This window comes from Garra rufa, chromosome 1, assembly GCF_049309525.1.
Source record: "Garra rufa chromosome 1, GarRuf1.0, whole genome shotgun sequence".
Classification (NCBI taxonomy): domain Eukaryota; kingdom Metazoa; phylum Chordata; class Actinopteri; order Cypriniformes; family Cyprinidae; genus Garra; species Garra rufa.
In genome coordinates this window covers 47,013,147-47,040,033 of record NC_133361.1, presented here as the reverse complement: position 1 = coordinate 47,040,033, position 26,887 = coordinate 47,013,147, and the positions used below count along the sequence as shown (strand labels likewise).

General features: G+C 35.2%; 1 protein-coding gene across 1 annotated transcript in view; it reads left to right on the top strand.

Moving 5' to 3' along the window:
* The window catches only part of doc2a (double C2-like domains, alpha), a 44,426-nt gene extending 17,757 nt beyond the window's left edge, over window positions 1-26,669 (top strand). Inside the window, exons 5-11 of the mRNA XM_073833359.1 lie at window positions 498-607; window positions 1,462-1,588; window positions 4,847-4,906; window positions 20,089-20,273; window positions 20,998-21,079; window positions 22,198-22,294; window positions 25,615-26,669. Coding sequence (XP_073689460.1) covers window positions 498-607; window positions 1,462-1,588; window positions 4,847-4,906; window positions 20,089-20,273; window positions 20,998-21,079; window positions 22,198-22,294; window positions 25,615-25,751 — 798 coding nt within the window. The 3' untranslated portion in view covers window positions 25,752-26,669. The remainder of the gene's footprint in view (window positions 1-497; window positions 608-1,461; window positions 1,589-4,846; window positions 4,907-20,088; window positions 20,274-20,997; window positions 21,080-22,197; window positions 22,295-25,614) is intronic.
* Window positions 26,670-26,887: the final 218 nt, after the last annotated feature.

The following is a 26,887-nucleotide window of genomic DNA, read 5'->3' as shown; positions in this document are numbered from 1 at the left end:
CAGAATTACAAGATATAAACTCAGTGTGAGTTTAATTCTGGCAATTCTGACTATAACTCGTAATTGCGAGTTTATATCATGCGATTCTGAGAAAAAAAGTCAGATTTGAGAGTTTATATCTTGTAATTCTGACTTCATTTCTTTGAATTCTCTTGTTAAAAAGTCAGAATTGTGAGATGTAAACTTGCACTTATTAGCATAAAAAGAACAGCATTTATCTGAAATCTTTTGTAAAACTTTTCATTTCTTTACTTGAATGCATTTTTGCTAAATAAAGAATATGATTTGAAAAAAATCCTAAATTCTACTAACCCTACATTTTTAACGGTAGTGTGTGTGTGTGTGTGTGTGTGTGTGTGTGTGTGTGTGTGTGTGTGTGTGTGTGTGTGTGTGTGTGTGTTTGTGTGTGTGGTTGTACGGTATTAGAGGATTAAAATTTTAAGATACAATATTAACTCTTTATTTATTCATTTATTCTAAATGTTTTATACCCACAGGCTAATAAACTGAAAACCAAAACTGTACGCAATTCTCTAAATCCTGTTTGGAATGAGACTCTCACATACGTTGGCATCACAGAGGAGGACATGCACAGGAAAACTCTGAGGTTAGTGAAGACATCTGTGCTTGAGATTCTTGAATCTCTCTTTATTGGTGTCTCCAAGTGGGCTGTGTATCTATTCTGGATATTTCTATCAAATTCTCCTCTCGGAGAGCAGAGATTTGACAGTAGCCTGCATATCTTGCTTCGACAGTAGGTGTGTAGGTGTGTGACAGAAACTATGTCTGCTTAGCAGACATTCCTGTCGCTTATGAACCTTCAGGAATGATCAGGTTTCTGGGTACGTTTACTGTTGTGCGCATCTTGGCAAGTCGGCATATATTTAGGCTGAATATTTTGGCAGCACTGAAAGACGCTCTTTGGCTCCATCATCTCCAAGGATCCTCACAAGAGGTGGAGTGACTGCTACAGCACTCAGGTTTATCCTGCGATTATCCACAGAAAATTACCTGTGTGCTCGTGATATAAATGAACAGTATCCCCTGGCAACCTGGAGCTGGGACTGCTGGTGTTTTCAAACTTGCCCTTCTTTTCAATGGCGGGGTGACAGTAGTCAGAGAAAAGTCATTTAGCCGTTTATCTCCAAGAAAGAGTACAGGAGCAGAGGAGGGTGTCGGCCCTGCAAACACGCAAGCAAACCTTTGAAAAAAAAAAAGAGCAGACGCCTACTTCCGACCAAACCGTCAGAGCCAGAAATATCATCCTAATCCCATTCATAAATATACATTTCTGTCTGAGCCATTTCCAGCTTTCGCTGCTCTGTGGAAGGTATTTTTATTGACTTTTTATCACATTCACCCATACTGCATTTATAACTTTCATGTTTATCTGTGCTCTCCTTCCAGTATAATTGAATAACTCTCTCACTTTCTTTTTCATATTGTTGTTGTTTTTCTCAGGTTATCTGTGTGCGATGAGGATAAGCTGACTCACAATGAGTTTATTGGAGAGTCTCGTGTGGCCCTCCGACGTGTGAAACCAGACCAGACGAAACGTTTCTACACCTGTTTAGAACATCCACCACCTGTAAGACACACATACACACACAATCTGTTTGAGTCTGTGAGAATAGTGACTGTCGTAAAAGAAAGGTCATTGTGATAAACGACTGTACTTAATATAAGCTTATTCTAGCTAATCTTCACCAGTTGGTGCTGTTGATAGATAGCTAGAGCTGATGAAAACTTAATTTTCTACAATGCATTACTTGTATTGATTTTTTATTTAATTTAAATTCATATTAAATGAATTCACAGGCAACCAATTCTTCACTTCTGAATTTGGCCAACACTGCTGAAAACATAAAGAAAAGGAAATGTTTAATTTGAACATTTTTAGCTTAGATAATATAATATAACATATAAATGTATATAAATGATATATAATTTAAAAAACGTAGATGAACATACTTTCTAGACTAAGACTAATGGTGCATTTATGATTTGCATGAGAGGGATTATCTTTGAGCCCAAAGTTTGGGGGTGTGTTAGTGACAAAACATGGCAGGGACGATAGATAAAGTGTTTGTACTGATGGTAAATTGAATTGAATTGAAGTTGAAATGTTTGATATGATTATTTTTTTCCCATTTAAATTAAAACTAGCTAAGTTGCATGAACAAAATACAATAGGTTAAATTGCATGTGTTGCACAATTACCTTATTTTGAGATCTATCTTTCATCAGAGCTGCTTTTATATATTTTGTAGAATTGGGACAGCCCAAATGCTGCGCTGTGCACTCAGCTAGAAATAAAATGCATATGGCAAGCCGTTTCAGCCTAAAATATACTAAGCGTTACTCGTCGTAATTGCATTTTTACTAGTAACAATTTATTTAGAGAGCTTTATAATTCAGTTCCTACTAGTAACAATACCAATTAGAGAGCTCTCAAAATCAATTTTTACTTGTTACAATTATAATTAGAGAGCTTTCTAATTCAATTCTTACTAGTAACAATTCCAATTAGAGAGCTCTACAAATACATTTTTACTAGTCATGTCTCCATTGACTTCCATTCATTTTTAATTACAGATCTCTACAACAGAATTTTTACTAGTAAGAATTACAATTAGAGAGCTCCCTAAATCATTTTTTACTAGTAGAGATTCCGATTAGAGAGCTCTCTAATTCAATTGTTACAAGTAAGAACTGAATTAGAGAGCTCTTTAATTCAATTACAGAGCTCTGCAATTAAACATATCTTTAATGTGTTTTTTTACTAGTAAAACTGAATTGTAGAGCTCTGTAACTGCATTTTTACTAGTAAAAACTGAATTAGAGAGCTCTTTAATTGTAATTGTTACTAGTAAGAATTCAATTGTAGAGCTCTCTAATTGTAATTCTTACTAGTAATAATTAAATTGTAGAGTTTTGTAATTAAAAATGAATGGAAGTTAATGGAGACATATGACTAGTAAAAATTAATTTGTAGAGCTCTCTAATTGGAATTGTTACTAGTAAGAATTTAATTGGAGAGCTCTCTAATTGGCGTTGTTACTAGTAAAAATGAATTATAGAGCACTTTAATTGAATTGTTACTAGTAAAAATGCAATTACGATGAGTAACGTTTAGTATATTTTAAGCTAAAACGGCTTGCCATAAATGCATTCCTGTTGCTGTTGGTTAATTTAAAATTGATGGACTCGACTCGACGTGTTTATTAAGTAACGTGTCAATTGTGATAAGACCTTCCCGAGTTATTTATTGTTTACTTTAATCAGCTTTAGGAAGTCACAGCTAATCATGAGATTAGAAAAGGAGCTTGAGTTTGGTTATTCGCTCATTCTAGGAGCTTTTGCACTTAGGAGGCAAGGGTGCCTGAATGCCTACCCACAAAAAAATTTAATGATTCACAGTACAAAAATAAAAAAAATGCAAATAAAAAAAGAAAATCAATAATGTTTTCTAAAGTGACACTGTAAATCAAGGGGGTAAAGTCACATGAGAAAAGGCACAGCCTCCATCATGCTGTGATTTGTCATTTTTACTGCAAAACGGTAAATAACAGAACTACAAGTAAATACTAGCAAATTAACAGAAATATTAGCTGAAAAATACAGTGGTGGCCAAAATTATTAGAACACTAGTATTTTCACCAGATAAAAATGGTTTTAAGTCAGTTGCTTCTATCTTTTGCAGTAGTGTGTCAGTAGGAAATATCGGTTTAGATTTCCAAACATTCGTTTTGCCATTAATTGTAATAATTCAGTGAGATTTTTGAGTCTGACAACAGCCAGTGCTCCACACAGAGATCTGATCTCATCATCATTATCCAGTCTGTCTGGAATCACATAAAGAAACAGAACAAACTGAGAAAGACTAAATCCAGAAGAACTGTTGCAACGTCTCCAAGATGCTTCAAGAAACCTACCTGCAAAGCTACCTGAAAAACTTTGCGCAAGTGCACCTAAGGCAAAAGCTGCTTTAAATGCAAAGGATGGACACAGCAAATGTTGATTTAATTTAGTTAATAGAAGTTCATTAATAAAGAAAATCTACTTATGGCATTATATTTGACAGCATCCTCATTTTACAGCATTTTCACACAAGTGTCTAATACTTATAACAGTACTGTAGCTTTGCAGGCAGGTTTCTTGAAGCATCTTAGAGACGTTGCCACAGTTCTTCTGGATTTAGTCTGTCTCAGTTTATACTGTTTCTTTATGTGATTCCAGACAGACAGGATAATGATGATGAGACCAGATCTCTGTGTGGAGCACTGGCTGTTGTCAGACTCCTTGTGCAAACAAAAATCTCACTGGATTATTACAATTAATGGCAAAATGAATGTTTGGAAAGTAAACTTATATTTCCTACTGACACACTACAGCAAGACATGGAAACAACTGACTTAAAACCATTTTTTAGCTGCTGAAAATACTAGTGTTTAATCATTTTGGCCTCTACTCACCCACGGTTTTAAGATTGGCTTCAATATAAGCTTATATGAGAAGGTTTTGAGTTCTTAAACTTACAGGATGTTTTTATAGTACAATGACTGTTGTTTTCTTGATAGTGTAAGTGATGTTTATTTACACTGAAAAAAGTGTCAATATAAAATGTAACTGGAACATAAATTTACATTGAAAAATGGTGACTTTGCCTCCTCATATTAAGAACAGCAGGGATCTTACAGACATTCAATCAGCTCTTGTCTGCTGTTGTATGAACAAGGCAATTTGAGAGTCACATCTGTTATCAATGCAAAATACTGATTGTATGAATGTAGCCAGTGACGAATGCAGACTTCATCTCTGTGTTCTTTCTCTCTGTATCTGCCAGCTTCCCTCTCCTACAGCCATGGGAGCAGCACTGCGAGGGATTTCCTGTTACCTACGAGAGGTACTCTACCCCAAAACCACCTGTTTTTTCTCTGTCTCTCTCTCGCTAAAAAGTACAATTAACAAAGCACTGACATTTCCGGATGCAAGTTAGCAATGACGCTTTAAATATTACAAACTGATAATTGCCTGCTGATTAATACTCTCTCACTCAAGTGTTTTCACATTGAGATCTAAACTCATTTGCATTTCAATAAGAACACTGAGCACATTATGATAAGTGGGATGGAAGAAATCGATTAGCATTTTCATTACCATCCAAAATTGTTCTCAACATGCTAGGCGCCCCACGATGAGAAATGCCGGAAAGTAAAAAGGACACAAGGAGGATTATGAGCGGAGGATGAGGTCGGTTAAGGAAAGGGCAGGCGTGTGGATGAGCTGTTTAAGCATTTCCGCGTTTAAAGCAAATCCCTGCTCTTGTCTGTCAACAAGAACGAATGTGGCATCTATAAATGACGGATAAGATTAGCCGAACGGCGCAGTGGCCTCCAGAGAAATGAGATACAATTTGTTCTATTTAACTTGGTGTTGTACAGCACTTACGTTGCCAATGCCCAGTGTTGACAATTTCATGACAGAAGCTGCTGAACAGTGAGAGAGAGAATTCAAATCCATTTTTTTTCTGATTTAACCAGAGACATTATATTGCTTATCAGCCTGGCTCATGAATATTAATTAGCTGACTTAACACTACTGAAAAGCGCGTAAATGGACACTAGCCACATTAGGATTACCACTTACCGACTGTGATTGTGCGTTCATTCGTTTGATTATTGCTTAAAACGCACATTTCGTATTCGTCTCTCAATCTGTTTCTCATTTCTTTCATTAATAAACAGATAAATGGTAAATTTGAAAGGACAGAGGCGGCAGAACACTTTGCCGCCCACCTGAAAGCAACAGAGATTTCCGGAGACCAGAATAATAACATTTTCAAAGGAAGTGGAGAGATTATGTGGGGGAGAAAAGACAGGAGAAAGCCGCAGACAGCATAGATAGGGAAGATGAAGAAAAAAGGAGCGAGAGGTTACAGGGTTATGAATGGACAGAGGGTGCCGGATGAGTGACAGACAACACACTCACGGGTCTCTGGAGGAAGAGAACTAGAACTGACAGGGGAAAACGGCTGAACTGCTTAGAGGGATCTCAGAGACAGTAGGTGTGACAGGGGGTGATTTGAAATCAAATTATGTTAAAGGGACAGTTCAATTTATAGCAAATAAAATAATTTACTTAACCTCATGCCATTCCAAACCGGACTTACTGTCTTCCGTAGAGAACAAAAGGGGATGTAAGGCAAACTTTTATTGCAGGTGAAGTCATCTGAAACCATCCAATAAGCTTTAGGAACAGACTGAAACACAAGCTGTTATTTCTGAAAATCTTCAGAGTGACACTTTAGTGTAATTGTGCAAAGAGTGCTTATTGTTGAATTAATAATATACTTCAGTGTGAACTGAATGTAATGTTTTCAGGAACTTAATTGCATGTTGATTGCAATTAAATGAAAATGTATTATAGTTTAAAATATATTAATGCAATTAGATAAGCTTTAGAGTGCTTTTTTGACAAATTCAAAATTACTTCTTTTGTTGTTGATGTATAGTTTAAGTGCACTGCCGAAAGTACTAACAATGTAAGGTACACTGTAAAAAAAAAAAAAAAAAATCTGTAAAAATTACTGGAAACTAGAAGTACTGAAATCTGTTTTGTAACTTTCTAATACACTGATAACCACCAAAACCAGTGGAAAAGTCACATAATAAACCAAAACTCATCACAAGCAGCTTTCAAATACTAACATATATAGAAGGTGCTCACAGTGTCATTCACACAAACACTAAACACATCACGGTAACAAATGTGAAACTGAAGTAATGCAATACACACTAATTTAACAACATTAGATTATTTAACCCTAATGTACAAAACTGATAAGAAAAAAATAAGAAGAAACAGTTATTTCAACAAAAAAAACATCAAATGTGAAATGTAGCACAGGGAATTCTGGGAATGTCAATTTACGGTTATTTACTGTAAATTATACATTCTCTTTTACTTCCAAAAACACAATATTTTCACAATATATAGTATGGGAACTTACCGTTAACCAATTAATAGGTTTTTACTGTAGTATTTTTACAGTTTTTTACCATTAAAATCACTGTATTTTTTACAGTAATATCTAAAAGTTTCTAAAAGATATTTACAAGTTTCTATTGAAACTTGTTTTTATTTCTTTAAAGTATGAGAAGGATTTTTCAAATATAGTTATTTAAAATGTACTTTAAATTAAAAATAGTAATTTGACACTATTACAAAGTGCACTTTTTAAAAGTGTTCTGCTTTTAAAGGGATAGTTCACCGACTAATGAAAATTCTGTTATTAATTACTAACCCTAATGTCATTCCAAACCATTAAGACCATGCATTCAATACACTACAGAAATGCTAATTACTTTTCTGGGCCTTGATTGTGTCAGTTGTGCTGCTGTCCATGCAGAGTTAGGCCGCGATCACACCGAACGCGTTTTTGCAGTTGGAGGCGCCTCTTTTGAATGGTTTTCTGTTGGCAGTGAGCATTCTCCGCGCTGCTTATGCGCCCCGGGTGCCTCGCGTTTTCGCCGCCTGCTGCGCCTCGCGTTTTTGCAGCAGCGCTCTGAGCGCCTGAAGTTGAAAAAAAATCAACTCTGAGCGGAAAAACGGCCAACGTCATTCGCGTTCTTTTCCATTGTCCAATCGAATGAATGGAGAGGCGGGCCTTCTGTTGTGGTGACGAAAGTTTACCGTTGTTTAAAAAGTCCGGAGACTGCAGAAAAGGAGGAGAAACCTTTGGTGTCTATCGTGGGTAACCCGGAGCCGTATTATTTAGGGTTTCTGCTAAAATGACAGTTTACTTAACAGAAAAAAACAAAGATTTTAGAGGGCTCGCGCTATAATCCTTTGATTTGACTGACAGGACAGCAGTTTTGGTCGTTGCTTAGCAACATAAAAAAACCGCAGAACACTGCTCTTTTATTAAAAGTCACCAAACAAGGCAGTGCTGTGCGCCTCGCGTTTTTAGAACTAAAAGACGCGTTCGGTGTGATCAGGGCCTTAGAAAGCTCTTGGATTTAATCAAAATATATCTTAATTTGTGTTCTGAAGATGAACGAAGGTCTTACAGGTTTGGAACGACATGAGGGTGAGTAATTTTTTACTCATTTTTGGGTAACCTTGAAAGTTGCCTTTTAATCAGTTGATATTATATTACTCTCAAGTACATTTTGAAAACTGTTTTAAAATAAAGTTCTAAGACTTAAAATATACTACAAGCACATTGATTACAACATTATTGAAAAGAACAGTTTGGACATTTTGCTAAATAGTTTCCTCTTGTGTTCTATAGAAAAAAGACATCATACAAGTTTGGAAAGTCATGAGGAAAAGTACTACAAATGTCTTTTTATTTTTAGAAAACTATTCCCTTAAAAAAAGAGCCAAGTACAACTGAGAGTTGGAAGTGTAATAAATGCAAAACGGTGGAGAAAGAATATGGAGAACATGCCCCAGAGGCGAAGGAAGGATCACATAGTCACAGACGGAGTTTATGGCGCAACACTCACTATGTTTATTTAAAGCTCTTGATTTGGTGTCATGACTGGCATACATACAGATTCTGGTGGAGGCTGATGACTGGTGCCACACCATCTGCCTGCTAATCACGCAAATCTGAATATGAAAGCTGTGCTAGTATGTGTGTGCGTGTATCCAGCCTCACTGCGCACCTGTTTACCTGCTGGATACACCCCCTCATTATCATTAGTGAGTCTGCATGATGGGGATCATTAGTTTGAAACCTCACGGAGCACAGCAGCCAAAAGCCTGAGAAATTCAACCTACAACATTTAAAGCACGCTAAATTAATTTATCCCATTCAGAAAAGCCATTGGCATTTAAATTAGTCGCAGAAACTTGCGCCATCAGAGGAAAGCCACTGCTATGCCACCATCTGTTTCTTTGGGGCTAATTTGTTCCACAAAGATTTTCTAGCAAAAACCTCTAATCTTATATTACGATGTTTGCATTTTATTGGAGTTACTGAGATCAATAGATTTGATCGTACTTCAGTACAAGGATGCTAAAGACATGTTCCTACCGACATCTTGGGTTGTTTCTAGAAATAATTTCAATCAAATAATTCAAATTTATTTACATGTAAGCACAACTGTATTTTCGACAGAATCTGAAATGGATCATACTATTGACATCAGAACATAATTGTTTAAAACAGATGTGCACAGAATGATAAAAGTTTAGTTCTTTTTAACTTGAACTTTTCTTTCTTTAGTTGAAAAGAAATTAAGGTTTTTCAGGAAAACATTGAAGGATTTTTCTCCATATAGTGGACTTCAATTGAAAACAGAGGGTTGAAGGTCCAAATTGCGGTTTCAATGCAGCTTTAAAAAGCTTTACACGGTCCCAAATGAAGAATAAGGGTCTTATCTAGTGAAACAGTTAGTCATTTTCTAATATAAATAAAAAAAATTCTTGCACTATAGCTCTGCGATGCACGTCTGTGATTTCACGCATTACGTAATAACATTGGAAACATCATGTGCGCTTAGCTCTTCATCTGTGTAGTCCAGTTCAAAAAGGTACGCTCTTAAAATTAAAGGTGCTTTAAAAGGTTCTTCACAGTGATGCCATAGAAGAACCATTTTTGGTTGCACAATGAACCGTCAAGTCAAAGGTTAAAGAATTCAATGCTTTAAAGAAGAACGTTTTCACCACAAAGAACCTTCTATGAAACAGAAAGGTTCTTCAGATGTTAAAGGTTCTTTATGGAACCATTTGGACAAAAAGGGTTCTTCTATGGCATGGTGAAGCACCTTTATTTTTAAGAGTTATGGGTTGGATCTCATTTTCTCCTCCAACTTCAAAATCGTCTGACATTGTTGTAAGTTGAACACACCTACTAGTTTATGCCAGATACATTTCTAGTGAAAACACCCTGTATTATTATGAAAATAGGCAGAATCTCACAAAAATCACATACAAATCATTTACTGTCATAATCATGTGTTTATTAGCTTTGTAGTGTAAAAATAGCCTAAAACATGTGGAAACTGAAAACTATTTGAACTTTATTAAAACTATTTGCACTGATTTATTATGTTGGTTACATTTTGTTCCTTTGTGCTTGTTTTATTCCTTTGTGAAGTGGCTTAGGATTTGAGAGTTCGAGTCTGTAAAAATGTCAACAAGCTGAAAAAATAAAACCGAGGTTTTTCCGGGATAATGTAATCTTGTTAAAATTGATATTGAAAAAAGTATAGTTCAGGGACTAGTATTGAAGTCTAGGTATTGGTGTTTGTGTCGATATCAAAAATTCCGAATAATAGCCCTAGTTGTATTGATTTTTTTTGTAAAGGGTGTTTGACTTTCTTTGCACGTTTGCGTTGTAAACGCTGGGTCAGTTCCTCCGCCTACATCACACGTTTCAAATTTGATTACATAACGTCAACCTAGTGCAAGACAAGCATTTGTGGTTAAAAAGTATATAAAATTTTATATTTTTTTTTAGAAAATGACCGCTAGATATGTCCCTTATTCCTCGGCTGGGATTGTGTAGAGCCTTTTGAAACCTTCAGTCCATCGGCCACCATTGATGTCCACTATAAGGAGAAAAATCCTGGAATGTGTTCCTCGAAAAACTTAATTTCTTGTAGTTTTCATTTTTGAGTGAACTAATCCTTTTACGTTGTTAACCTGAATGTCCAAAGCAAACTGTTTCTGAAGACAACACTGAAATCAAAGCATTAGGTTCAGACATGCATTACTACAGTGTCCCGGGGCTTGTTTTCTTTCAGAATAATCATTGGCCCAATTAATTTATGATATTACAATAAAATGATGCATTGCATAATTACGAATAATTAAGCCCCATGTTATCAAGAGTTATTAAGCAATCTCTGTTCAAGCTGATTTGTAATGTACGTTTACATGAATCAAAATTGTGTAACGTCAATTGAACAAGCTAACATAAAAACCCTATGAGTTATGAGTGTGTTGGCTACCATAAATAAATATTTTATATGACATGAAATTGTGGTCAAAAGTCAACAATAAAAGCAAAAACGGTTGGAGGGCTGCTTTCATGTCCTCACAATGTTAAAATCAAACCTATGTCCTTGATTATACTGAAAAATCTTTATCATAGCATTTCATTGTTATGCAAATACTGGAAGCGAAATCCATTCTTCCACCCTTGAAGTATGCATTTTTATCTCAACATTGCATAATTATGTGCCCTCTTGCAAATGTACATATACACGAGTGGGAAACGGCAACAATTGCAACAGACCGTAAGTGGCGGTTCTTAGTGTAGTTGACCTCATGCCGCAGCGAATTATATGTGCGGCTATTTTGTCTGTCTCCTGAGCAATAGACAGCTGGGCTGCTCTCCTCGCTGTTTGCATTATGAGTTGTCTGTTTATAACGCAGGGGTCGCCCCTCTGTCTGCCCACTATCTGTGTGTGTCTCCTCACTGTTAAATTAATGAAGGTCTGGCAATGCAAGTTTCACTCACTCCAGCTCTGTCTTGCTCATAAACACACACACACACACACACACACACACACTATACGGTATCTGTCCCCACACAATTATATTAATGAAACATCACACTTGCCAACAAACAGGTTTGGCTTGGCATGCTTCTCACTAATGGGCAAACACACCCGCAACCCCGGTACACACACACACACACACACACACACACACACACAATGTGGCAGACGGGGCTGTAAGGGGAATTTCAAAGTGCAAGGTAAAGAACTAGAAATAACAAGGCTCTTTTTAGAAAAACAAACAGAGGAATGAGACACTGTGATGATTACCCTATTGATCCTGTCCTTTTGCTGGTTACTGAGGGTGCGGCTGGGAGAGGGACAAAGAGAGGGATACAGACGGATTGAAACAAAGGAAAGCAGGAATAGAGTATGAAAGATATGAAACTTACTGCTCTCTTTGTGTATTTTCATATGCAAAGTTATTACAGTTCCAAATGCCAAAGAAATCATTTCCAGTGTTATGTCACTATAAATGTTGAATGTGAAATCCCGTTAGATTAAATATATATTCCTTTGTGCGGTACTTTCTGAGCTCTGTAACTTTTATAAAAATGTAGATGTCTATATCTGAATAAGTATTTCTGTGAAAACAGAAACTCAGTTAAATGTTGTGATTAAATTTTAAATGTTAATGATTACAAAGGGGGGTTGAATTTTTTTAAACACATGCAGATTTTGTTGATGTTGATTTCTCTCCCAGATTTCATTGAATGCTCTAAAATATGAGCCACCAATGTTTCAGAAGTTTAGGACACATTTATTTAAACAGTATCATAGCTATTGAATTATATCTTGTTATGATTTTAAATCTGCACTTAAACTTAGAAATCTCAAAGTAAAAAGAGATAATAAAGTGATTTTGTGGTGGCTGTGCTTTAAAATTAAATTATAATCTTAATTCAAGTGATGAAGGATTTTGAAAGTCTGACAGTGATACTGTAAGGTTAACTCTGCCTGATTTAAATGTTTCAAAATAATAAAGAGTTTAGAACAATTTAGAAATTTAATTTTGGAAAAGTAATCAAATGTAATCAGTTTAATAAAGTAAATGAAATAGTTACACTACTTATTACATTTTAAATATGGTAACTTGTAATATTTAACCTATAACATTTCCAACTGACTGCTGACTGAATGGACATTTAGAAATAAATAAGGGGTTAATTCTCTATTAATGAGGGATTTGAGTTACATTGTTGGGAATTTTAAATTTGTTACTGGTTACTGCCATTTTATTGGACAATATGGAATGTTTTCAGTTGAGACAAACCATCATTTACCATAAAACAATACAGAAATCATCAAATCATTGTTAGTATTTAAGTTTGTGCAGCCCCCCCTCAAAGTTTCTTTAATTAAATGTCAGAAAATCCAATGTGTTTCTTGAAATGATTTTAATTAGAGAGCGAAAAATGAAGAACCACTTGAAATCTTTCTTAATAAACTGCTAGTTTTTCTTTGATCAGTGCAGAGCGCACAGGGACCTGGCAAAAACAGCGGCATCTGTTCAGAATTGAAGTTATTTCAAATGTACAAGTGTGTTTGTTCACTTAATTTTGATATAATGAGAAGATAAAAAAGAAACTAATATGATTTACATCTAAAAATTGTGTGTTTAATATTTTATCTAATATATTTAGATATTTAGAAATAAACTATACTTTATAATAGAAAATACACACATGGCTGTGCTCTTTATTGTGCTTCCTCTGCATCAGTCTAAACTTTGATCTTCCCCATTACACTCTTTTAACTCTTCTGACTGAGATAACTAACAAAAATGAGCGTTTGTAATCCGTACAGAGGGATTATCGAATATTTCATGTAAATATTGTTGCTCCCGCGGTGTAAGCACTGAATATTCAGAGTCACACTTGAGCATTCCCTGCATGCATTATTAATGTGCATTCAAATAAGAGTCTCTCAAGCCTTACTAACGTGTGGTGTGTGTGTGTAAGCGCTGCAGCAAATCAGACAATTATGTCTCATTAAGTCTCCATATCTCACAAAATCCTGAAGAGGCTGTGCTTAGATCTTCCCGCTCCCCCCTTTGAAAGCCACTGAAGCTGAGCTGTAAGCCTAAACAGATCGTGAAGGGAGAATGATAAATGAATGTCTGCGTGTGGTCGAAGATGACTGTGATTCAAAAAACTCATCATAGAGCATTTGCAGAAGACTACAAGAGCTTAAATAGAGATTTTCCATTTTAAGACAGATTAAACCTCTTGTATTGGAATCAGTATTAGTTTTTATTTATGGAAATTTTGCACAGGGTGTGAATAAAAAAAACAACAGATTGCCATAATTGAAAAATGAGCCTAGTGCATAGATGTCACATTATACTAGCATCATTACATGCATAACCAGCTGCTTATAATTATTCTACATGTGAACATTATCAGATTTTACCCAGAGGGAGTCCTTGTCATTGGTTCAGTTGTAGGCTGTGTCCTGAGTCTCCTACACAGTCACTTTTAATATAGATGATTTATTGCAATGCTCCCAAGACAGCGCTGTAGTGATATTCCTGGTTAGGGTTTGTTCTAAAGCTCTAAACTTAATTTAGAATGAACCGCTTAGCACAGAATTCATTCAAGCATTGTTTTGTTTTAGTTTTGTTTTTAGTTTAGTTTTCACTTTATACTATAAGAAATTAAGGGTGTGTCTCAATTGGCTCCGTAGTCCAGTAATTGCACTACACCAGAAAGTATACAGCTGTCCCTTTTGTCCAATATGGCAGTAAAAATGGCAACAAAAATTGACAAAATTCCAAAAAAATGTACAAAACAAACTACCAAAGGAATATTAGTCCTGTCTTGATATACATAGTTGTTGTGCATTAATATCTTTAACATTTGAAACCATGTGAACATGCTCCAGTGTTTAGTAGATCAGGGCCCTTTCTAGTGCCCATATTTGTACTGAAATCACATCTCAGTATGCAAATATTTTGATGACACCATCGCTGTGGGTTACATTTCAACTTTTTATCAATTGAAGTCAATGGGAGATTTTTAAACTTCATACTTGAGCTGTGTCTCATTATGCTCATTATGAATCTGAATATCAAGAACACAAATTTGGCCACTAGCAAGGGCCTTGATCTATTAAACATTAAAGGGGTAGTTCACCCAAAAATGAAAATTCTGTCATTAATTGCTCACCCTTTTGTTCTGAACCTGCAAGACCTTTGTTCATCTTCAGAAAACAGATTAAGATATTTTTGATGAAATCCAAGAGCTTTCTGACCCTGCATAGACAGAAACGTAACTGAAATGCTCCCAGGCCCTGAAATGTAGTAAGGACATATGACATTCAACTGTAATTTTATGAAGCTATGATAATACTTTTTGTGCGCAAGAAAACAAAAATAACAACTTTAATTAACAATTATTCTTCTCCAAGTCACATCCTCTGCCATTATCGAGAGTACCTTGATGCATGCATGTGCATTCCTCTGCTCGTAAACAACGGATGCGTCGTGGTACTCTCGATAATGGCGGAAGACTTGGAGGAGATACATTTTTCTTTGCACACAAAAGGTATTCTGGTAGATTCATTAATTTACAGTTGAACCACTGATGTCCCATGGACTATTTTAACAATGTCCTTACTGCCTTTATAGTTCTTGAACATGTCAGTTGCGTTGCTGTCTATGCAGGGTTAGAAAGCTCTTTGTGTTTTGAAGATGAGCGAAGGTCTTACGGGTTTAGAACGACATGAGGTTGAGTAATTAATTACAGAATTCTCATTTTGGGTGAACTATCCTTTTAATATTTGAAACTATGTAAACATGCCTGAATGTTTAATAGATCAAGGCTCTTTCCAGGGCCCAAATGTGTTCATGATATTCTGTATCACAAGTCACAAGTGAGCATACTGACACAGCTCAAGATTAAAGTTTAAAAATCTTCCATTGATTGAATGTTAAAATACAATTATTTGCATTTTTGCTGTTCTGATTGGTCTCATCTTCCATTACATTCCATGTTGATTTTTGTGTAATCAATTGTAAACAAGGCATTTAATATGTGCATCATTTAAGCCTTAAACCTAAGCCTACCTAAAACCTCAACATTATTCTTTGGATGCCTTGCAACAACTGGTATTTTTCCTTCTATAAAACACATATGTTAGGAAATTGAAGGGTCTCAATCGGCTGTCTAGTCCAGTAGTAACTGCAATACCCCCGGGAAGTCTGTCATTTTTATGGCTGTCCCACTGTTAAAATTGCTCCAAAGCACCAAAACACACAAAAATTCCTACAAAATGATTTTGTCACAACATATAATACCAGAAGGGTATTGATCCTGTTGTAAGGTACACAGCTATGCTGTCATTAAAGGTATAGTTTACCCAAAAATGAAAATTTTGTCACTAATTACATCTACGAGAATACTTTTTGTGCACAAAGAAAACAAAAATAACAACATTCAACGATTTCTTGTCTTTTTTGTCAGTCTTCATGTGCGTTAATGAGAGTAACATGATACAGGAGCTGATGTAGAACCCAGATACACTGCGCCTTGTTCGCAAGCAGAAGACGCTCACTGTACATGAAGATTTCGACAGAGGGGATTATGACAGAAATAATTTTTTGCCCAGCCTTAATTATTTGAACCAAAATAGAACTTAGATAGATGGACATTCCACGGCTCCTGTGTTATCTGCACCAAACGCATGCATCGTGATACTTTTGTGAACACGCATCAAAGACTGAGATGGAAGAAAAGATGTTGATGAATAAAGTCATTACAAAAAGTATTTTTTGTAGCTTCAAAAATTTAAGTTTGAACCACTGACGTCATATGGACTATGCAAATTATGTCCTTACTACCTTTCTGGGTCTTGAACGTGTCAGTTGCATTGCTGTCTATGCAGGGTCAGAAAGCTTTGGAAGCCTGTTTCAGCCACTGAATAAAAAATTATTGTGACTTTTTATCTCACAATTTAAAAACAAAAACTACAATTCTGAGAACAAAGTCAGAATTGCATGATATAAACTCGCAATTCTGAGAAATTAAGTCAGAATTGTGTGAATATAAACTCACAAATCAGAACATATCAGTCTTTTTTTCCTCTCAGAACTAGACTTTATAACTCGTAATTCAAGTTTATATCTCATAATTCTGACTTTAAATCTCACAATTCTGACTTTATAACTCACAATTATGACTTTATAACTCACAATTATGACTTTATAATTCACAATTCTGACTTTATAACTGAATTCTAACTTTATATCTCACAATTCTGACTTTATATCTCATAATTATGACTTTATAACTCACAATTATGACTTTATATCTCACAATTCTGACTTTATAACTCATAAGTCTGACTTTATTACTCACAATTCTGACTATATAACTGAATTCTAACTTTATATCTCACAATTCTGACTTTATATCTCACAATTCTGACTTTATATCTCACAATTCTGACTTTATAATTCACAATTATGACTATATATATCACAATTCTGACTTTATAACTGAATTCTAACTTTATAACTCACAATTCTGACTTTATATCTCACAATTCTGACTTTATAACTCATAAGTCTGACTTTATTACTCACAATTCTGACTATATAACTGAATTCTAACTTTATATCTCACAATTCTGACTTTATAACTCACAATTCTGACTTTATATCTCACAATTCTGACTTTATAACTCACAATTCTGACTTTATAACTCACAATTCTGACTATATATATCACAATTCTGACTTTATATCTCACAATTCTGACTTTATATCTCACAATTCTGACTTTATATCTCACAATTCTGACTTTATAACTCACAATTCTGACTATATATATCACAATTCTGACTTTATATCTCACAATTCTGACTTTATATCTCACAATTCTGACTTTATAATTCACAATTATGACTTTATATCTCACAATTCTGACTTTATATCTCACAATTCTGACTTTATATCTCACAATTCTGACTTTATAATTCACAATTATGACTATATATATCACAATTCTGACTTTATAACTGAATTCTAACTTTATATCTCACAATTCCGACTTTATATCTCACAATTCTGACTTTATATCTCACAATTCTGACTTTATATCTCACAATTCTGACTTTATATCTCACAATTCTGACTTTATATCTCACAATTCTGACTTTATATCTCACAATTCTGACTTTATATCTCACAATTCTGACTTTATATCTCACAATTCCGACTTTATATCTCACAATTCTGACTTTATATCTCACAATTCTGACTTTATATCTCACAATTCTGACTTTATATCTCACAATTCTGACTTTATAACTCACAATTCTGACTATATATATCACAATTCTGACTTTATATCTCACAATTCTGACTTTATAATTCACAATTATGACTTTATATCTCACAATTCTGACTTTATATCTCACAATTCTGACTTTATATCTCACAATTCTGACTTTATAATTCACAATTATGACTATATATATCACAATTCTGACTTTATAACTGAATTCTAACTTTATATCTCACAATTATGACTTTATAACTCACAATTCTGACTTTATATCTCACAATTCTGACTTTATAACTCATAAGTCTGACTTTATTACTCACAATTCTGACTATATAACTGAATTCTAACTTTATATCTCACAATTCTGACTTTATAACTCACAATTCTGACTTTATATCTCACAATTCTGAGTTTATATCTCACAATTATGACTATATATATCACAATTCTGACTTTATAACTGAATTCTAACTTTATATCTCACAATTATGACTTTATAACTCACAATTCTGACTTTATATCTCACAATTCTGACTTTATAACTCATAAGTCTGACTTTATTACTCACAATTCTGACTATATAACTGAATTCTAACTTTATATCTCACAATTCTGACTTTATAACTCACAATTCTGACTTTATATCTCACAATTCTGACTTTATATCTCACAATTCTGACTTTATAATTCACAATTATGACTATATATATCACAATTCTGACTTTATAACTGAATTCTAACTTTATAACTCACAATTCTGACTTTATATCTCACAATTCTGACTTTATAACTCATAAGTCTGACTTTATTACTCACAATTCTGACTATATAACTGAATTCTAACTTTATATCTCACAATTCTGACTTTATAACTCACAATTCTGACTTTATATCTCACAATTCTGACTTTATAACTCACAATTCTGACTTTATATCTCACAATTCTGACTTTATATCTCACAATTCTGACTTTATATCTCACAATTCTGACTTTATAACTCACAATTCTGACTATATATATCACAATTCTGACTTTATATCTCACAATTCTGACTTTATATCTCACAATTCTGACTTTATATCTCACAATTCTGACTTTATAATTCACAATTATGACTTTATATCTCACAATTCTGACTTTATATCTCACAATTCTGACTTTATATCTCACAATTCTGACTTTATAATTCACAATTATGACTATATATATCACAATTCTGACTTTATAACTGAATTCTAACTTTATATCTCACAATTCCGACTTTATATCTCACAATTCTGACTTTATAACTCATAAGTCTGACTTTATTACTCACAATTCTGACTATATAACTGAATTCTAACTTTATATCTCACAATTCTGACTTTATATCTCACAATTCTGACTTTATATCTCACAATTCTGACTTTATAACTCACAATTCTGACTTTATAACTCACAATTCTGACTATATAATTCACAATTATGACTTTATATCTCACAATTCTGACTTTATAACTCACAATTCTGACTTTATATCTCACAATTCTGACTTTATAATTCACAATTATGACTATATATATCACAATTCTGACTTTATAACTGAATTCTAACTTTATATCTCACAATTCTGACTTTATAACTCACAATTCTGACTTTATATCTCACAATTCTGACTTTATAATCCGCATAGTTTATATGAGTTTATATCTCATAATTCCAAACAAAAAAGTCAGAATTGCAAGATTTAAACTTGCAATTATGAGATAAAAAGTCGCAATAACCTTTTTTTTTTTTTTTATTCAGTGGCGGAAACAGGCTTCCAAAGTAAACTCTCAGATTTCATCAAAAATATCACAATTTGTGTTTTAAAGATGAACAAAGGTTTTACAGGTTCAGAACAACATGAGGGTAAGTAATGGCCAAATTAGTGTTTTTGATATTCTGGTTCATAATGAGCTTAATGAGAAACAGCTCAAGAATCAAAATCTTCCATCACCTTAAATTGATAGAATGTTGAAATGTAACCAACAGCGACGGTGTTGCATGCGAAATTCTGTCTTCCATCTTGTCTTCCGTCTATATATATAGCTGCCTTTCCTACACAGCTACTGTGTTGATTCTTGTGCAGCCAATTGTAAACAAGTCATGATTTGGCATTTGATATTCGCATCATTTAAGCCTTAAACCTAAGCCTGTCTAAAACGTCAAAATGATTTCATGTAACCACTGGCATTTCCTTCAGGAAATACCTAATCTAGATACATTTTTGGATCTAACATTCACTTGTTGTTTCTTGCAGTGGGAGAATGAGCAAATGACCAGTTTGGAAGAGAGAGGTCGCTTGTTGCTGTCGCTGCAGTTCCTGCCCCCTCCTGCAGAGGGCGAAGCAGAGGGCCGGCGAGGAGGCTTGTACGTCGGAGTGCTACGCTGTGCCCATCTGGCAGCCATGGATGTCAACGGCTTCTCAGATCCCTATGTGAAAACGTGAGATTTCTGTTTCACTTGCTTTGGATTCCAAAACACAAAAAAGTGAAAAAATAAAAAGGGCAAATGGAAAAAGGAAAAAGAGCTCCAGTTGAGAAGAGAGGTGCCATAAACAGCTCTCAGAGGTGGAAAGCGAGTAGGAGAAACTGTAAAACGACAGAGAGAGAAAAAGAGACAGTATAATAAGGCTAAAAAAAATCTCTGTACGTCCTACGTCTTTCCTCTGATGTGTCTCTGCTTCTCACTCCCTCATTTGTGCCCCCCTCTAATCTCTCATTATTTTTCTCACATCATGTATTAAAATAAACGCTCCCAAACAGTTCTTCCTCCCTAGGCAAAATGGCATAAGAACAGACAGGACCCCCACCCACGCTCATGTCCCTTCCAGTCACTCTCTCTCTCTCCCGTTCCTTTCACAAACACACACACACACACATACACATTCTCTCTTTTCCTCAGGATCAAAGCCATATTCTAACTGTGTGTCTTGGGGGAGGGTGGGTGAGAGTTACCAGCAGTACATAAAGCAAATAAAATTTTTATGGGAGCCTGTGGGACGTCACCGCAAAAGCCGAAAAGCAAACAGCTTGGTACGAATGTGTCCGGAGTCCGTTTCGTATGCTTGCGCCAGCGGTGCCGCTTGTTTTAATCTCCCGCTCTCCCACTGTCCTGCTCTTCCTACAGCCCTCACTTTGTTCTCCCATCTGCCTTTTTCTCTTTTCAGATACCTGAAGCCAGATGTGAAGAAGAAATCCAAACACAAAACGGCAGTGATTAAAAAGACCCTTAACCCGGAATTCAATGAGGTATGGATGTATTTGACAAACTGGCGGGGAGAGTGGCACACTCATTTCATTACACGTGCGAGTCGTGCCTCATGAGCGTTTTGAGTGTTAATGAGATGTCTGGTCCAATATTTCTTTGTGCTGCGTCCCAGAAGACCTCCACCTAAACGCACTTTGTCTTTCATCACCATGTTGTACGTTTCTCATTTCAGTCATGTCCTCCGTTTCTCTTTTTCTCCCTCTCCTCCTTCCCGTCTGTCTCACGCACGCTCTGTCATGTGGGCGGCGGGTGATCGCCAGTAAGGCTAAGTGTTTTGTTTCCATTCATTTAGAAGTAACACACACCCAGATTGGTCACATAATTACTCGCTGGCTCAGACTGAGGGCTGCTCACTGCAATCTCACATGCCGCTATCTGCTTAAAAGCAGGTCTGCCCCCTGCTCCACAGGAGCCCCGCTCAGCAGAACCATGATATCATATCACATCAAAACTGTTCATGAGGGTGCTGAAGAATCCTGGGAGGAAAAAGAGGCAGGAGCAACAGCGCCCCTCAACATATTATATTTAGAAAATCCTCCAATTTCTTTTTTTATGAACTGTTTGAACATGCCTTTGGCTCAGGGAGAGAGGGATGTGTAGAGGTCAGAAGAGGAAGGGGTCTGGTGGTTTGATCCCTGTGATCCCAGCATGATTTAACTCGGATACCCCAGAAAGCAGCCTCCGTTTAAAATGTATTGCTTTCTGTTGCGTAAATGTTTTTCTCTTCCCTTTATTCAGCCACATGCCAGGTTTCAGTCAGTGGGTGTGAAAGCCGCAGACGAGAACATCTGTTTGGCTGAACTACCAAATGTCATTTCGTTCTGAAAATTTGTTTTTGCAGCAACTTTTCGTGGGGTTTAATATTTTGATCATTCCCCAGGTGGCTTCGGAGCTGTCGGGATGATGAGATCTTTCTGTGTTTTAAAAATGTCCTTTGAAATCAATGAGGGGGAATCAAAAGTGACAATGAATAAATAACATTTTGGGCTTTAGCCCAAAGGGTTGATCAAATGAGAAGCGGAGGCATCGTCCTTCAAACTATTCTTTTGATATTACTGAAGCTATTCAAAAAAAAAACATCATATTTTTCTACCAACAGGAGTTTTTCTACGAGATCTCTCTATCTGAACTGGTCCATAAGACACTGGAGGTCACAGTATGGGACTATGATCTGGGAAGATCTAATGATTTCATAGGTAAGAGCATGCAGTTATTATATTTTATATGTACAGTATGAGTTGTTTTTTGCAACCAATTATGGGGCTGTTTACGCAGAACATGTTTTGCCGTTCCACTGGAATGCATTTCCATTGTTTATTTAAAAAAAGAGCCATCTGTGAACATGCATTCACATCTTTTTTAGCTTATTATTCCACTCAAAGTAAAATAATCCATCTCAAGACCTAGTGTTACTAAGTGAGACGGACGTGTTTAACCATTGCACTTGAGTCTTGTTTTTCTTTCAGTGTCTTGTGGATGAACACTGTTTTTATAATGTGTCGCCACTTAAGCTTTGAAAAAAACTCTCTTTAGTCCTTGCAAAAAAATTTTAATGCAAAAGCACGTTCTGTGTGAATGACCCCTGACTGTGCATTAATCCACTTATTGCATGGCTATTTACTAAAAAATAATACTGATACAAACTGAAATTATTTTACCCGTGTGGTATCTTAAACCTTCCCATAGGAACAAAGCAATCCAATACAATGTGCAAATCAATTGGGCTAGCAACAAAATGAAACACTTTCTTTCTTCAGTCGATAAGAAATTAAGGTTTTTGAGGAAAAAATTCCAAGATTTTTCTTCATATAGTGGACTTAAATGGGGATCAACGGTTTGAAGGTCCAAATTGCAGTTTCAAAGGGGCTCTACACGATCCTAGCTAAGGAATAAGGGTCTTATCTAGCAAAATGATCTATCATTTTCTAAAAAAAATAAATAAAAATACATATACTTTATAACCACAAATGCTCGTCTTGCACTAGCTCTGCGATGTGCATCCGTGACTTCACACACGGTTAGTTCCTCATCTGTACTTCAGTTCAACAAAGGTTGTTGTTTCACCTTTTTTTGTAAAGGGCTTTTGACTTTCTTTGCACGTTCGCTTTGTAAACACTGGGTCGGTGACCTTTCATGGAAGCAGAGCAAGACGAGCATTTGTAGTTAAAAAGTACATTCTTTTTTTCTTTTTCTTTTTAGAAAAGATTGTTTCACTAGATAAGATCCTTATTTCTCAACTGGGATCATGTAGAGCCCTTCAAAGCTGCACTGAAACTGCAGTTTGGACCTTCAACCTGTTGATCCCCATTGAAGTCCACTATGTGGAGAAAAATCCTAAAATGTTTTCCTCAAAAATCTTTTTTTTTTTTTTGGACTGAAAAGAGAAAGACATGAGCATCTTGGATGACGGGGTGAGTAAATTATGAAGAAATTTGAATTCTGGAGTGAACTAAACCTTTAAGTAGCAGCCTGACACACAGCACTACCATGAAGAACAATGAATATTAGGAAGTATTTGAATGCTGGGATTGGCCAATCAGAATCAAATATTTCAGAGAGTTGTCTAATAATATAAATTTCCTGTTGATTGTTGATAATAAATGAAAATGTAATTAATGATGTTAAAAAAATCAGACTTGATAAAGGTTCTTAATTGGCATGCGTCTAAAAAATTAATTAGTTTACCCGGCTAAATGAAATGTATTATCTTTATTATATGTGCTTTTGAAAAATAAAATGTGCTGTGTTTGTAAAAGATATTTCTGAAGTATATAGTCTATATACTCTGCACAGCATGCTCATTTTCTGTATGAAGCGAATACCCAGCTGACCTACTGCAGTTACTAAAATATGCATTATAAAGGAGAGCACTCTGTGTGAAATACTATATCCTGCAGTGCTATACACTAGATGTAATGAATTGTAATGAATACAGCAGAAATAAAACTTTCTGTCCTTTTTAACATCCTGTTCTTGATTCTGACTGCCAAGATTGAATACATTTTACAAAAGATCAGCAGGGATGCAACAATGCGAAAATGTTGGCCAATACTATTAAAATGGTATTTATTTGTCATGTTACGGCTTAAGAATTTTATGCGAAGTGGAAATTAATACATTTTATACTATTGTAGCCTAATAAATGTATTAAACTGCACATTATAATCTACAGTATAAAAATTAATGTTCACTGAGATTGTGATATTAAATTATTTTTATTTTGAAAGATTAAATATCATCTGAATGAAAATATACACTGCCATCTTTTCTGCTCATCAAGGCTGCATTTATTTGTTTAAAAATACAGGGAAAAAACTAATATTCTGAAATACTATTGGAATTTAAAATAGTGTTTTTTTTAATATACTTTAAAATAGAATTCATTCCTGTGATGCAAAGCTGAATTTTATCCATCATCACTCCAGTCTTCAGTGTCACACAGTCCTTCGGAAGTCATTCTAATATGCTGATTTTTTTTTTATTTTATCAATGTTGGAAACAGTTGTGCTGCTATATAATATATATTTTTGGAACCAGAGATACTTTTCTCAGGATTCTTTGATGAATAAATAGTTAAAAAGCAGCATTTATTCAAAACAGAAATCTTTTCTAACATTACAAGTCTTTACTTTCACTTTTTTATCAATTTAACACATCCTTGCTAAATAAAAGTATTTTCTTTCAAAGAAACAACAGTGTATATATTGTCAGAAATTTTTTTTATTTTAAATAAATGCTGTTCTTTTTAATGTTTTATTCATCAAAGAATCCTGAAAAAAGTATCACAGGTTTAAAAAAAACTGTTTCCAACACTGATAGAAATCCATAAATAACCAACTTTAAATTGCAATAGTGTTTCACAGTATTGCATTTTTTTTCTGTATTTTTAATCAAATAAACACAGCCTTGATAAGCAGAAAAGACTTCTTTAACAACATTAAATAGCTTGCTGATCACAAACCTTTGAAAGCCAGTGTAGGGAGAATGAGCTTGTAACATTAAATATCGAAAAACAGGCTGATTTATATTTATTAAATAAAAAAAACTCTTTTACGAGATGATATGGTACTGATAAGACATGCATCCCATAATATGACATGCAGTATTTTCAAGATAATTACTGCATACACTTGCTGATTTAAACATGCACAATTTTGTTAATGTTATCTCTACTGTGAGCATCTAACTGCCTCCTTCTAAAAAAAAAAAAAAAAAACTTTTACTTCTATGTTCTTATTTTCCCTTAATATCTTCCTTTCCTAGCTTTTGTTGTTTTGAACGATAACTTGTACACGGGCACTTTTCATGTTTATTGCCATCTTATGATGAATCACTTGTTGTTTTCCTCAACTAAGTCGCTTTGGGTAAAAGCATCTGCCAAATGAAGAAATGTTATTGACAGCATAATGTTCTGTTTCGCACAAGAGGCAGTGTTCAGTATATACTAAGCAGTAGTTTTTCCTTGATATCAAGCCTTATGTACTTACACAACTCCAAATATACTCTTGACTGGCAGGTGGCGTGTGCCTGAACTGTCACGTCCAAGGAGATGCTCTTCGCCACTGGATGGACTGCTTGAGGAACAAGGGTCAAAGGGTGGAGCGCTGGCACATCCTGACCAACGAGCTGCCTCAGACCACCTGCCACGACTGAAGGCGAATCCTGCCGGGAACGAGGAAACCAGTCATGATTGATATGAGGTGGACATGGAGATAATTATCTGAGCTAACTAGGGGGCCAAGATGTTGAAAGTAAATTACACACTCTGTGCTGTTTAAAAGAAGAGTGGAGGATGGGCCACCAGTCGTCTTCTGACTTGGTGTCACTCTAAGCGAGTCCCCGCCCCTTTCACCCATTTCTCTTTCTCTCTCGCGCGCTCATTGCTGCACGTTTTCTACACATTTTGTAACGTTGAAGTGTATTTTACTCTTATGAAATCTTGTGTAGCACAATTCTCTTTTTTGATTAACTGATTACAATGTATTTCAATGTTCAGTGCTTTCGTAATGCTTGCAGACAGCGCATCTTTAACAAAATACGGGGGGTGCATGTAAACTGCCTGCCATAAACGCATCAAAATGATACACACATGGTATCGCCGTGACAGCATGGAAAGGCCCTTAAGGGCTTGTCCTTTCAATGTTGTCAATCATATTTGAATACAATTTCATCAGGAGCAGGTTTATGTGTACTGCTAACCAATAGACTATCCATTTTGTAGCATGATGCAATGTTTACATTTTTTTACTTTGCACCGACTGTGTTTTCTCAAGGTCTCGAATTTGGCGGTTTTCAATTTCCAGGTGTTACTTTTCTTTAAAAAGGGGTTTTATGGACATGCTACAATTTGATATCGCATACGTTAATTACTTGATATATTTTTGGAATCCAATGTTTATATGTGCCGTATACTAGGACTATCTGGAGTGCGTCTGCATGCGTACGCGTGTGTGTCGTCTGGTTGTTTTGTACCAAAAAAAAAGTGCTGTATTCTTGAGGGTTTGTGGTTTACATTTATATGAAGTGCTTACGTACAAATTGGAAATACATTTGAAATGCATTGCTCTTTAAGATGTGCGTCATTTCCCTGCATCCTCTTGAAGCGAGCTTAGAAACCTCTTAAGATTTTCAATTCGTTCCATTGATGTATGGTTTGTTAGGACAGGACAATATTTGGCCAAGATACAACTATTTATATGGAATCTGAGAGTGCAAAAAAACCTAAATGTTGAGAAAATCGCCTTTAAAGTTGCCCAAATGAAGTTCTTACAATGCACATTACTAATCAA